At 40.3% G+C, this 14,710-nt stretch overlaps 1 protein-coding gene across 1 annotated transcript in view; it reads left to right on the top strand.

The window, feature by feature from the left end:
- The window catches only part of myo3b (myosin IIIB), a 75,284-nt gene that overhangs the window by 10,221 nt on the left and 50,353 nt on the right, over nt 1–14,710 (top strand). Inside the window, exons 4-10 of the mRNA XM_073473784.1 lie at nt 79–213; nt 1,603–1,707; nt 1,974–2,073; nt 2,698–2,774; nt 3,481–3,626; nt 9,396–9,461; nt 13,270–13,425. Of these exons, the coding sequence (XP_073329885.1) occupies nt 79–213; nt 1,603–1,707; nt 1,974–2,073; nt 2,698–2,774; nt 3,481–3,626; nt 9,396–9,461; nt 13,270–13,425 (785 nt within the window). The remainder of the gene's footprint in view (nt 1–78; nt 214–1,602; nt 1,708–1,973; nt 2,074–2,697; nt 2,775–3,480; nt 3,627–9,395; nt 9,462–13,269; nt 13,426–14,710) is intronic.

Below are 14,710 nucleotides of genomic sequence, written 5' to 3'. Positions count from 1 at the left end.
TTATTTGCTTCTCATTTGCATTACCACATATCTGACAGTTATGTTCTAACTGTGCCTGATCTCTGTTGTTGATTAAAGGATGTGGATGAGGAGATCGAGGCAGAATACAACATCTTGAGGTCCCTGTCCAACCACCCTAATGTGGTGAAGTTTTTTGGGATGTTCTACAAGTCAGACAACCAAGCAGGTGGACAACTTTGGCTGGTACTTGAGGTAAGCTGTTCACCTACCTGCGGTCTGTTTTTTTCAGATGCATCTTTGTCTTACATCCATACAAACTAGAGTTTAGCATTTTAAAGTTAAGCAATCGCCAGCAGCTGCTTAGCTTAGCAGAGAGGGTGGAAGCGGGATAACAGCTTGCCGGTAAAAACAGTGGTACAGAGCCAGGCTGTCTTTGCTCAGCTAACTGCCTGGCTGTTGACAGATAAACGAGTAGTATTGATCTTTTGATCTAGCTAACTCTCTGTAAGACAGCATGTAAGCATATTTCTTATTTAAAGGTACCCTGTTGTTTTTGTGTCAAATTCTTCAGCTGATCCAACAGGTCCTGTGTTGTGCTCATTTATGATTGTTTTCCACGGCTAGAAAACAATTGGCCGATCGAAACTGGTACATCACCCTTCAACATAGCTAGATGACGCTCTTGGGTGAGATTGACGTAGTTGTACAGGATGTTGCAAGTCAATTCATAGAAATATAACACTACTAAATCAATGTATTTATTTGATCAATGTGAAAAAGTTGTCGACGCAGCTTCCTTTTCAACTGAAAATGACATCAGTGCGTACACGTCACTCGCCCCTGATCATTTTGGCAAAAACAAAATTAAATAAACCCCCAACCTACAAGAAAATGAAAAACTATGGAGAGCAACGTTTTGATGACTGAGCACCCGTGTCATTTTTAGTTTGGGCTCTAATACAGACACGAGCATGTGGTTCACCTGACACATATCGGAAACTCCAGAGGGCAGTAGTGCAAAGGTTTTGAGCATGACAGTTATAACAAACAGGGAAGAAGAAGGAGAGTAAGCTTTGAGGAATTATTTCATCTTTTGCTAGCTAGGCCTGCACTTTGATATGATATGATATGATATGATATGAAATCTAGCAATGTGCTAGCAAATGGCGACAAAGAACACTGCTAGCCATTGAGTGTGGATGTAAACGACCAAGAAAAAAATCATCTTTGCAAATACGTTGTGAGGAAGATGAAGTGTTGACATACGTGTTTTGGTGAGTGGAACTGAAAGTAAACATAACTGTGTCCGTGTACAAGTCATCTCCACAGGTTTAACTCTTTCTATCCAGATACAGCTTTAATTGTGTCTGTGAGCCTAAAAAATATGAAACTCTAAAGATTTGGTTGCTTAAGTGAAACCCTTTAATGATTAAGCAATATTAAAGTGGGCTTCAGTTTGTCACAGCAGCCCACCTACATGACTGTTGATGCTATCATGCTGCCATGTGATGCTGCATTGCTTTCCCCGGTCTTGTGTGTGTTTGTGTGTGTGTATGTGTGTGGGCTCCCTCTCCCCATGAATCATCATCTAGAGTGGTGAGTGATGGACGAGTCACTGGAGTTTCTCTGTCTCCCTCCCAGCTGTGCAACGGCGGCTCTGTCACAGAACTCATCAAAGGCCTGCTCATCCGAGGCCAGCGTCTGCAGGAGCCCGTTATCTCATACATCTTATACAGTGCCCTGTTGGTAAGATGGCCCGCTGCAAAGCTGCTAATGTTCGGGAGGAGGTGGGATGCAAACAGGCAGAGAGGTTGCTGTGGATTTATTTTCAGCAGGGGAAGTGTGGCAGGCGGTAATGGATGTCTCTCCTTCTAAACAGCTGTGGGAGTTCTTTTATATAGTTTGCACTGCTCAACCTTTGATGCATCATTTTCTCATTTATACTAATGACAAATGACTAATAATGTGACTGTGATTCATGCCGAGCACCTTCCTGCCCTCTAACTTTAAAGGGTCTTCAGCATTTGCACAACAACCGGATAATCCATCGTGACGTCAAGGGCAACAACATCCTCCTGACAACTGAGGGAGGAGTCAAACTGGTTGACTTTGGTAATGATCTTTATAAAAGACGATTTAACCAATTCATTTTTTTCTAGAAGGGGACAAATGCATCAAGGTCTGAGAATGTCAGGTTCATCTTTTCTCTGACGTGCACTGTAAGATAAATGTGTCATTTTTGGTATTTGACTGATCTATGAAAGTGTCAGCAGCACAATCCTGCAACATTGTTTGTGAAGGCAAACACAAGCACAGGATAACCCATTTTATGTGCTCCACACCATAACATCTTTTTATTTCATGGACCGTAGCCTTAACCCGAGGCTATTATTGCTCATTTAAATTGCATTATTTGATCCTTTGCATATTAAAAGAAAGCTGTTATGGCAAATGACTTTGAGTCACCCCTAGGCATGTTTATGTCCTCTGTGTCACGGAGATGAAGTGGACCCATGCTGATAAAAATCTGTCCTACATAATTTGAAATGATTATAGCCCGTTATTATTACGGCTTGGCAGGTTGCCACACTAAATTATATGCCAGGATTTATTGATTAATTCAAACATTTATTCTTTGTCATAAATTATGTTTTTATCTGCAGAAAATTCTCTCAGATAAACATCGAATATCTAGACTTTAATTAGTAAAAGATTGCTCTTTTTTTTTTTTTGTAGGTGTTTCAGCTCAATTGACCAGCGCACGATTGCGGAGGAACACATCAGTCGGGACTCCGTTTTGGATGGCTCCTGAGGTCAGAGTCTGCATTTCAGTTAACACACACATGTTCTACATCTGTAATAATGCATACACGTGTTTTAGAGCCTAATGGAACATTTTAAATGAGCAAAATCTGTTAAATGCACCACCATGCAATGAGGGAGAGCAGCTCAGTTATTTCTGTGAGGCTCTCCCCGGTGTCATTGTGTATTCCCCTCCACGAGCGCAGCTCCTGAGGTCGCCTCAAGGTTAATAGCTGGGAGTCGGTGGCCCCTCGGCTTGCTCCTTGGCAGAAATGAGGTGCGGTGATTGGGCTGGTAGGGAGGGACCTCAGGGGCAATTAGAATAAACTCAGCTGTAAAATGTAGTGTCAGTTATAATTATTGACTGTGGGAAAGAGAGGCTCATAGCACCAGCAAATGAACTGACCCACCTTCAGTGTTTAGACAGTCCATAAATATAGATGTTTGTAACTCTGCCAGATTTTAGGGCAGTAAGTAGGAGTGAGTATAAAATTCAGCTTTATGATCCTTTTGAGCATAATTTCCTTTAAGTTATTACTCTGTTATATTAATAATGTGCTTTATTTCAAGAATCTGGCACAATGTTCAGGTAGAAAGTGAATTAATCTCACCTCACTGGCAGATTTCCTCATGTGTATTGAGGAAAAACTGGATTTTAGGACTCAGTAACAGTCTAAATGAGCTGTTCGGATGGTCACTGTTGTGTTATATTGCCAGGTCATAGCCTGTGAGCAGCAGTACGACTACTCGTATGATGCCCGCTGTGATGTGTGGTCTCTCGGCATCACAGCCATCGAGCTGGCAGACGGAGATCCCCCGCTGGCTGAGATGCATCCAGTCAAAGCCCTCTTCAAGATCCCGCGGTGAGTCCACTAGAGGGCGCTCCTACCACACAGCTGGAGGCTGCACACACAAGGACACTGGAACACTGCTTTCCATTATGTCAAGGAGGACAATGGCAAACTGAATCTGACAGTAGAGATGGTGAAAGGAAAACAATCACAGCGGCTCTCTTGACAAATTGATTTATTTTATTACGAATTGTAGAAAAGCTGGATATTTGTGGTTTGATCCATGTGTCTTGTTGCTGTTGCATTTTAATGTTCCCAATCTAACAGGCAGCATCTGCTGAATAATCAGTGTTTAAAATCTTTATCATCAAAAAGACGTAGCAGTGTTTGGCCTTAAAATTAATGCAGCGATTCAATCTGTAAAAATATTCACTGCTGGAGACGGTGTGTGTCTGATGATCATTTGAGAGCTTTAGTGGCTACACGCGGTTGACCTTTTGTTATCAGCACAATCGCGCAATTATCTCTCAGTTAGGTAGAGATATGCCCTTCTGATTGCAATTTGCATTGGTGATTAGCTCCATTCACATTGAGATGAGGCTGTCACCTCCTCCCCGTCACAATGTTATCTCCTCCCTGCCAAGCCAGAGGAGGAATATGGATGGCTCGTGTGGCAGGAATTATGGAGCTAACGCAGCATTTCATCAGCACCAAACTCAACCAGAATTTAGAAATGATTACAAGACGGCTAAGAGCGGGAGGCCGCGGGAAAATGAATGCTGCTAATTTTTACTCAGACGTCACTTTTTTGGTGGTATGTAGCTTCTGTTTGGGAAAATTTTAAAAAAGCAACCTGGAACTGGTTGAGTGATTTCTGTCAAGTGTGTTTCATATCAAACGGCAGCTATAATAAGAGGGGGCATATGCATTTCCCATGTCAGTGTCCAATCCTATTTCATTACAGCAGATTTCTAAGACCCTTTGACTTTAGGGATAACTAGGATGTTGATAGAATTGGACATATATCTTTAACTGACATCCCTCCATCTCTGCTCCAATCAAAATATATATTTTGCCCTTTTGGGATGAATAGGGACCTTAAAGGCTGGCGGTTGCGGTATAAATCACAGCAAACGCGTCGAACCATGAAATCATTCTGTTAACATGTCATTTATCTCAAATATATTTTCCCATCATTGCAGCGCGGCGGACAAAATCACGAGGAAAACGTGGCGTAAATTATGACTCCTGTGTGAATTACTTTCTAAATAGGGAAATGTGTTTCACCTTTGGGTCTTTAGTGGCGGCAAGAGTGATTCATGATGAAATCAGAGAGATTTATCTTCCCAGGTTTTTGATGATCACAAAGTTCTGGATTTTTCCTATTTAACACGTCACAAACCATTACCAGAGAAGTATTGTCCTTGGGTGGTACATGTTTTATTAAACCATGCAAGCACTAAGATATGCAATAAGCATTTTCATCATTCTGATATTTTACAGTTGTGCAGTGTTATGTGTTTCCAGGCTAAAGGGTTCACTGTCATGTAGTTAATCTTGTGTATATCATCCACCTTATCATTCTTCCTCCTTGAAAAACATCTAGATAGTAAACAAGGAATATACAATTCATGATATACAAGATGAAAATACACTTTATTGGTTTATGTTATACATTTTCTTATATGTTTCAGCAGCATGTAGTCATTCCTCTGCCATGATATTATTCCATCTGTTTGTTGTTCCTTACCACAGTAAGCTTTCGCTGGACAGCCTCTCTTGTCAAGCTACAGATTTAATGGCGCCTGTTGAGGACCAAATAAACACTCTGTGCTATAACCACTTAGATTGCAGGAGCGAGCAGCAGATAGCCATTAGGTCGCAGTTTTGGTTGTGCAGCAAGAAACCTGCACAGGTGGAAATGATATTGGGCCCAGCAGGCGGCTATAAACGATAAGAGGAGCTCTGATATTTGTCAGAGGGGACACTGATGAGCTCCATGAATTAGGGTCACCTTGGTGCACGGTCTGTTTGTGCATCAGAAATATCTGATACTTGATGAGTTGTGACACACCGTCAGTTAATGCATATGTGTAAATCTCAGGTAGATCAATCTGCTGTAGCTTCAATTGTTTTAATTTTAAGTCGAATCAAAGGTTTTTGTGAATTTACTCTTTGTGAGTTATTCAGTGTGTGCGGACGACAGATATGTGAAGTCCATGGATGAAGGTAATGGAGCATGTCAGAGGGTAAAGTTGTAAAATCATCAAGTGCAAAATTAATTATAGATACTCAGGACAAAGATGGTCTGTGATATTTAATATGCAGGAAGGTTAATTGCTTCTCTACGCTGCACAGGCCTGTAGTGTCCATGTAAAGTCAAACCAAAGTGTGTGTAAAATGTGTTGTAAAGGTTAGAGGCAATTGGCAAAGACGTCCAAGGTTGTGTTTATCCGGCCAGATCCCTGTAGATATTAGTCATATATTTAACAATACATGTACCTGTCTGAGCAGAGGCCAGAACGAGCGAGATGGGAGACAGAAGTAAATGATGGCTTGTCAGAGACAAGAAAGGCTAATCAAATCATGAAATCCAGACCAGAGTGCTGTGAGAGACAGCTTTTCATGGGAAAAGACCGAGTTAAAATCTGTGGAGCAGAACAGCTGAGGGTTTCTGACACAGAGTGAAATCTTTCAAGAGGTGAAAAATCAAGACGGGACTGAACAGAAGTTATGTCTGGAATAATATGTTAAACTAAACTGAACTAGATAGGACTGTAGAAAGTAATGTTAGGAGCAATTGCAGTTTTGTTTGTATTTCCTAAACATCTGTTTTGGATTTTCTCCTGGCAAAAATTGATGTTCAAAAATCTTTTACTCATCAACAACACTAGGACCAGCCATTAGGGTTTAAAGGGACAGTTCACCCCAAACTCAAAAACACATATTTTCCCTCTTATCTGAAGTGCTATTTATCCATTTAGATTGTTTTGGTGTGAGTAGCAGAGTTTTGGAGATATCAGCTGTAGAGATGTCTGCCTTCTCTTGAATATAACGGAGCTAGACGGCTCTTGGCTTGCCAAAAAAAATACATTTTGAAAATTCAACAGCAGTGTGTCTTTGTAGAAATCATGACCTGGTTACTGATAATCCACAGAGCTTGTTATGAGCAGTTTCATGTAGGAACTCCTGTCTTTCTGTGTCAGCATGCAGAAGGAGGCCTCTACTAATGGACGAGAGGCTAGCTATCAAAGTTGAGGTGGGTGCAGTGATTAGCGAGGAAAGAGGATTTACCATAGAAAATACTGGTTCCAGTTAAGTGACGGGGCGCACCGGAAGTTGCGCCCACAATTCACACAAGGTATCATGGGGGCGAGGAATAAGGTGGGTGGGATTCATCCTTTGGGGCCCATGAATGTCACTCATCTATCCAATTTTTTTTAGATTTTAGTTCACATCATAGACTGTATATGTTCAGGACCAAAGTAGTGAATCGACTGAAGTGACCATCCCTGGAGCCATGCTAGCTAGCGTGGCTATTTGCAGACTAGAGTGCATATGTCTGTATTTATGGATTCTTTCTCTGAGAGGCTTTGGCGAAGCTTTTGTTAGAGAATTCTTTATTCATCAATAACAGTGAAACATTTGACTGGATGATTGCGATTAATAACTTGTCCATTTTTTCAGTCTGTCAAACACTGTCAGAAATATTGCTGATTTTGGAGCCTGTCAGTGTTTCTCTCAACAAATTGCTCACAGTACCTCTGAAATCCAGCTATCATTTAAAAGAGCTCACATGACTATGTATAAAAAAAGTGTATAGAGAGTGATGTAACCATACACCTTAATGTCACAGATTTCCCATCATCAAACACTGATGCAGTCTTGACCTCCTGACAGGAGATCACTGGCTGGTTGGATGATTTTCCAATCATGAGTAAATGCTTTAACATCTCTGTCTTTGATGCTGTTATTTTACTGCTCTGTGTGGTGTCCGGGACTGCAGCATTTGGGCGATGTGGCAGCCAAAGACATGATAAATGTAGTAGTAGTTCTCCGTGTTCATGCATGTATGCACAAAGAAGTGCTGGTGCTGTGGCTGCGGTGATGGATGAGCTGAAATTTTAAGCGGGTGGTCTATTCGCTGAATAAGTCTTTATTTTTGGACCCTTGCGCTCACTCCCTGTTAAGCTTGTTTAAAGGCCACAGTGTTACTGCTTTCGGAGACTTAAGTTTTTCGAAAGTTTTTTTCAACCAAGGAAACGCATGAAACTTTTACAAGTTATTATGAATCTTTCGTGCAGTTTTATTTTTTCTGTACATCACTGTTCACTTCTGGTTCTCCATTAGCATCACCATAACTTCCTTATTGTGCCAAAAAAGATAAACAAAAATGCTTTAAGATAGATTTACAGTATATTTCGATTTCTTTTTTTTATCCTTCATAACTAAAGCTTAAAAGAAACAATGTTGATTCAAACCCTTTACAGTGTAAAACCAGAGGGCTGTGTGTAAAGATTTCCAGTGGGTCTTGAGTGACAATGCATTGTGCAACATTTTGCACTAACAGGGTCGAATTCAGACTGAGGAATTTCTTGAATGAAAAATAACAAAGCTTTGCATCATATGGGAAATAGAGGAATGATAAATTCTGCATATTATTCAAATATTGCTTTGGCCTGATTTTTGTCTTCTTCGTGGCTTAGTTAGAGCCGTCAAGTGCTGTTGACACCTCTGTGATTTTGCCTCAATCCACTGTGAGGAACGTCTGACAGTACAAGCTCTGCCTGGACCTAGATTTGAATAAGCCATTTGTGTTTACAATATGAGCCAGCACTCTCACAAATACTGAAAGAAAAAAACTGCCTGAATTTGCTAAGCACAATGAGCACAGTTGACAGTGTTATCAGCAGTGTGCTGCTATATTGACTTTGTAATGTATAAGCAATATGGTATAACATCAAGGCGAGAACGTGTCTTCAGGCTCATATTAGAGGTTGCATTGAAGCAGTCAGTTACTGGCTTTGATCTGCACTTTGGAAAGGATTGCCTGTCTGAATCCTTATCAAAGACTCGACTAACTTAGTGCTGCGGAAAATGACAGATTTTGTACCCCAACATCCTCGTCTCTCTTCCAGAAAGAGGAAAATATGTTCAAAATATGTCAAATATGTTGTTGTTTAATGTGTAGCTACCTCTGGTGTGTTAGCGATAAACAACATGAAGCAGTTTTCATTTTTTAAATCCAAATTCATTCGTTTTTTTTCCCTTTTTACTCTTGAGCTTTCATATCCTACTTGTCTGTGAAACAACACATGTGAACTAATTAACACAGTTAATAAAAGCCTCGACCAGGTCTGTCACTGTTTGCCTGACAGTGACAAAGGGCTCAGCCTCCAGCTGTCAGACTGGCAGCTCCCTGTGAAGATGACTGTACTCGGGCCTGTCCAGCCTTGGCTCCTCATACAGACCTGCCTCCTGTCATCGCGCACTTGAAAAGTATTAGCCTCATTATAGATGGCCTCCGTAAATGCTGCTGACAGAGGTATAACTAGCTCCCATAACTTTTGGCTCCCAATGGCAGATGCTTGCTGCCAGACAGTGGAGGAGCTGTTATCATTTGTCACTTTTTCTGTAGCTGCCACAGACCTGGACCCAGACCAGCTCGTCCTCGGACCGAAAACTCTCACAGGAGTCTGACGGTCGCACTCTGCCTGCCAGCCATCATTTGTCAGCCAACTCAGGAGACAGGAAAAGGCTTTAATTTCCAGCGATGATCATCATGATGATCACTGTTCTTCAAATATTTTACTGACTTCTGTATGTGTGATTTGGTTTCAGAAATCCCTCCCCGACGTTACGTAATCCAGAGCAGTGGTGCAGAAGTTTTAGCCACTTCATCAGCCAGTAAGTGTCCTCTAACTTCAACCTGTTAAACCTTGTCCTCTCTCTGTTGTAAATGTTCTTTAAAAAGAGGTTATTTTCCTTAAAGGGTTGTGAAAGCACACAGTAGCAATTAAAGGTCCAGTGTATAGGATTTAGTGACATTTAGCAGTATTGTCGCAGCCAGTGTTTGGTTTGTCTGTTCTGGGCTACTGTATAAACATGGCGGTGCAACATGGTGGACGAGATGAATTCACCTTAACTGTTGTGCATCTACCTGTGAATATATGACTATATTATATATATAAGTATAGTCTGGGGGCAGGATATTTCACCTATACCTAAAACCTTGAAAACTGGAACTGTCACCTTGAAATTTGTCACTTAGAAATAAATTATTGTATATGGTAATAACCATTAACCACAAATAAAAATATAGCAAACATAAGAAAAGTTAACATCAAATGTACATGAACATGTAAATGTACTGTAAATAAACAATTGCTACAATTTCATTATTGGTATACACACGTCACTATTAATAATAGGGATGAGTGAATTCATCTCATCTATATCTGTTCAACCAACTCAATAATCTGCAACCATATCATGGCTGTATAATTAGAACTTGATACAGCGTCAGAGGTGGAACCCCATTCGTTCCTAGTGACAAGTGCTCAGTAGCGTATGAAGCTAAAAAATTTCAACTCTACTGGAGATTTCTGTCAGACGAGCCGGCAAACTTCCAGGTTAGCCCCCGGCTAATTTGACATAATCGTGCGGCTCTTCTAGACTTTTCAAATGTTCGCACCGTATGGATAAAATCACGATAGTTTAACAATTTGTTTCACAGAGGTTGTGATGCTCAAAAAAATCGATCCATCGTTTTACAGCTGCTTCTTTTACAATATTAGCTTATGGACATGTCTTTTTGGGCACTAGTGCATCACATGACATTGTAATTACACAGTTTGGCCACTATGTAAATTGGTTTCAAAGCCCGGTGCTCTTCCTGGGGGCTGGATCTGTATCTGTACTCGGAACAGGCGGGGCTTAAACCAAACATTGGTGGTGCTGTAAATCTTCCAGCCTCTAGTTCAGAACCTGTTTTTCTTAACCTGTAAAATTATTTATACCATTTTAAAAGAATGTGTTCAATCTGTTGGAAGACATTTGAATCTGTGACTGAAAGTAATGTTGAACACCTGCTGTTGATGTACACAATCTACAGTAAGATGATAAACATTTATATTACTTTATTGGTATCATAAGCCGATTACATTTTCATAAAGCATTTGTCCAGTACAGAATGATAAAACGTACATGGAGATAAGGTTTTTAAATCAGGAGCAGCTGAACATTAGCTATACTACAGCAAACAGCAGGCAGGAATGTGCATGTAAACATGGAGGGAATTGAAATTGATATTTTATAGCCAGATGCTATCAACCCTCTCGTCTTTCTGTTCATTGACTTTCATTTGTGTAAATCTGCCACGGAGGAACAAACTAATTCACCTGAGTTATCAGGTCCATCTGAGGCCCAGATAACTTATCATTTGCTCCACTGTGTGCACAGCTAATAATGTCAGGGGTAGCTTGTAATGGTCGCTCAGAATATACAACCTTAATATCTACCGTGCAGAGGTGTGTGAGTCTGAAGCGTAATGAGAAAATAAAATTCAATTTGTTTGGAGGAGTGTTTGTGTAAGCATGGTTTCTGGCTAACATTTATGTTTGAGGTTTGCGGTGAAATGAAATAAATGAAAAGGATTAATTGAAAAAACAAACAGACCATCTGCCTTGAAGGTCTTATTGTTTGTCAGTTGAATTATTGATTGGTCAGGACTGAGTCATGGGATATTACCCCTCAAACCAGCCAACACACACTGTAGTGATGCTAGTTTTTATACTTCTTACAAGTGTAATTGCAATGCTTTTCATTGGATGCGTTTTAGATTGCAGCTCTGTAATCTGTGTTAATGGATTGTGTGATATCATATCACAAATAATCTCCCCAAACAAAGCCCAGCCGAGTTTAGTGTGGGGAGGCTGGACAATGTTATCAAGCTTTGCAGGCTGTTTGTGAAGCTCTTTCAGGCCCGTGTGTGTGTGTGAAACAGAGGTAGAGGAGGGGTGTTTTTCAGGATAATGAATCCATCACTGGTGTCTGCACTTGTGCAGCCAAAGAGCTGACTTCTGTGACAAAGTGGCCCTGCCGCTCAGCATCCCAGCAGCACAGCCCTGCTAATAGCAGCAACCTCTGCTTAATGTCCTGACGCTAATGAATTCATGGAATTAACTTTCAGAGTCGAACAAACTGATAAAAGAAACAGAATTTCAGTGTAGATTGGGTGTTAGGAATTAGATTGGTGTTTTTCTACTATCTGCCTCCGCCTGCAATTGTTGGTGTTGTAGCACTCACACACACACACACACACACACACACACACACACACACACACACACACACACACACACACACATATCTAGATGTCGAAAGACTTAAACAAGTAACTGAACAGTTCAAATGTGGATTGTTGATAGATTCATTGTCGAGTTTCATGGTTCATAATTTCATTGTTTTTGTCTCACAATATGAGGGCTGCAACTAACGATTATTTTCACTGTCGATCAATCAATTAATTAAATTGAATATTTGGTCTATAAAATGTAAAGCCCACCCGATACTAGATTTTTGGGGCCAATGCCGATATTAGGGAGTCAAAAAATCCAAATATTGACTTATCATGTGCTATTCTTATATACACCGAATATCTATATAAACACATTTTTTTGCAAATATCCCTCAAATGTGGTAATGAAACACTGTGAAAAAGAGATGTATGTGATGGAGGCCCTATATTTTACAATTTAACAATAAACTTTATTGTCTTGAATGACGTCAATGCACTGAAACAATTAATATTACAAAGAAATGTAAGAATTATAAATCACCCCAAGAATCTTACAACATATAATGTCCGAAAATGGGGAAAATGACAAAAGATGACTGTTAACTGTCATCGAGGAGTACAGAAACCAGAAAATATTCACATTTAAGAAGCTGGAATCAGAGAACTTTTACCTCAAAACAGTTTGCAATTAATTTAATGGTTGACAACTAATAGATTCATCAAATAATTGTTGCAGCTCTACACGAAATATCTAAACCATCAGAAGTTAAAGCCACATTTAATAAGGCAATAATACTCAGAAATATTTCTTTGATTAATATATTTCTATAGCTGAATAAACAAGCTGTCCTCAGAGGTGTTTGAAGCTAGAAAGGTGGCTACTTAGAAAGGATCTGCAAATATAAACACAGTATGACATTGTGCTGTTCCTGAGGACTTTCTGTTTATTAAGTTTATTCAGTCATGAACATCAATCAATGAAGACTTTTCTGCTCTGATCAAAATGTATTTTTGACAGTGCACCTTTAATAGTCAGTATTTTCAACTGTTTATATCAGCAGCTAATTGATTCTGAACTGTAGCCAAAGGCCGGTATCACAAACTCACATCACCTTTGGGCAAACACTGCACATCACAGATAGGACTCACTGCTGTGCCATCGCAGGGCTTGTTTGGACTCGGGGGCCATGGTGATAGTGACCATGTGATACTCAGAGAACAGAGCACGACAGATTAGTGACCTAGACTTTTAAACACTTGTAAGGAGTTCCCGGCTGGTGTCAGATCTGATCCAGACAAATCAGCTTTCTGCAATGCTCAGGTGCTCGCACAGTTTCCCCTTTGAATTCACTCTGGTGCGAAGAGGCTTTGGCTGTGTGAAGTGTTTAAACTTTTCTCTGTTTTTGTGATCACAAGGTGTCTGATAAAGGATTTTGAGGCACGTCCATCCGTGACCCACCTCCTGGAGCATCCCTTCATCAAACAGGCCCACGGCAAAGATGTGGCACTCCAACAGCAGTTAGCCGCTCTCATCCTGGAGCAGCAGGAAGCTGGCTGCAAAACCAAAACCAAGTAAGCCCCGATGACTTTTCATTCTAAAATTGCCATTGCAGTGTAAATAATATGCTGCAGTGACATTCATGTGCAGATCTCTGTTGCAGCAAAGGGGCATTGACTGAGTGGTGGTATCATTTCTGTCCAGTAGGGGGCAGGGTCTCATCTTCTTATGCTCAGGACTGATGATGAGCCCCAGTAATGGACATTACAGTGTGTGATTAAAGAGAAGTTAGGGGAGTGTGACTAATTCAGAAGGAGTGATTGTGCTGACTAACCTTAGATTAATAAATGCCATTTAGGCCAGTGGATGTGGCAACTATTCTTTAGGGGGAGTCCTTAGTACAACACATTCTCCCTCCTGTGTGATTAAACTAATGGATGACTAAATACATTGATATACTTATGAAAACAGGTGACATTTCAGCTGTACTGCTTTCTCTCGTCGCTTTGTTTTGAACAATGTAATTGCTGTTTTCTTTTTAGCTTATAGAAGCAGCTACTAAGCATGTTCCTGATATCTTTTATGTATAAATAAATAGATATGCAGAGACAACATTTAATTTAAAAATTGTGTCTGCATGAATGGTTCACTCTCATGGCAGCGAATAACATAGCAGAGAGTCTCCTGTTCTTTACCGGAGAAATACTGACTTTGGCGATGCTTAATCTTCATTATAAAGGAGTTCGCTGAACCTGCCCTTGACTGAGAGTCTTGATGTTGTGCCAGCTCTGTTTACTCCCGAGTGTGTGCAGAGTCTGAGCCTGATCCCGAATTCCTGTCCACAGTGAAAGTGGATAATGGGATTAGGAGCTTGTAGGGCGAGAACTGGGCTCGCCCGGTTTAGTCTCTCATGCCACAGATCAGCTCACAATGACTCCAGATAAGAATAAAGACATAGAGAACTTAAAAGTAGCTGCCGTAGGTGGAATAGTGTGATTTTTACTTCAAAGCAGGAGAGAGGTAGAAGCCAGAGATCTCGAGTCCTCCTCTGAAGGGATGTGATGACGAGTATTCACTTTAGAGGGACCACATGTACATTTACACTATATTCAGAATAGAAAATGACTACAAAGGCAGAGGAGGAAACAATTCCTGACCTGAAGCTTGAATATTTTTATTCAGGATACGATTGGTTATTTATTATAATAAAATATAGATATATCTTGTGAATGTAGATATTTAATTGTTTTTGCAGTTTTGAGGATTGAGATCAACCAGAAGTGTTTGGATACTTTTTAAATAGCTTTCACTAAAAGAACAAGGCTGGTGTTTTTCTATATTTCTCTTAATTGTATACTA

Source organism: Pagrus major, chromosome 9 (genome assembly GCF_040436345.1).
Source record: "Pagrus major chromosome 9, Pma_NU_1.0".
Classification (NCBI taxonomy): Eukaryota; Metazoa; Chordata; class Actinopteri; order Spariformes; family Sparidae; genus Pagrus; species Pagrus major.
The sequence above is the reverse complement of the archived record's forward strand: the minus strand, read 5'-3'. Positions and strand labels throughout refer to the sequence as shown.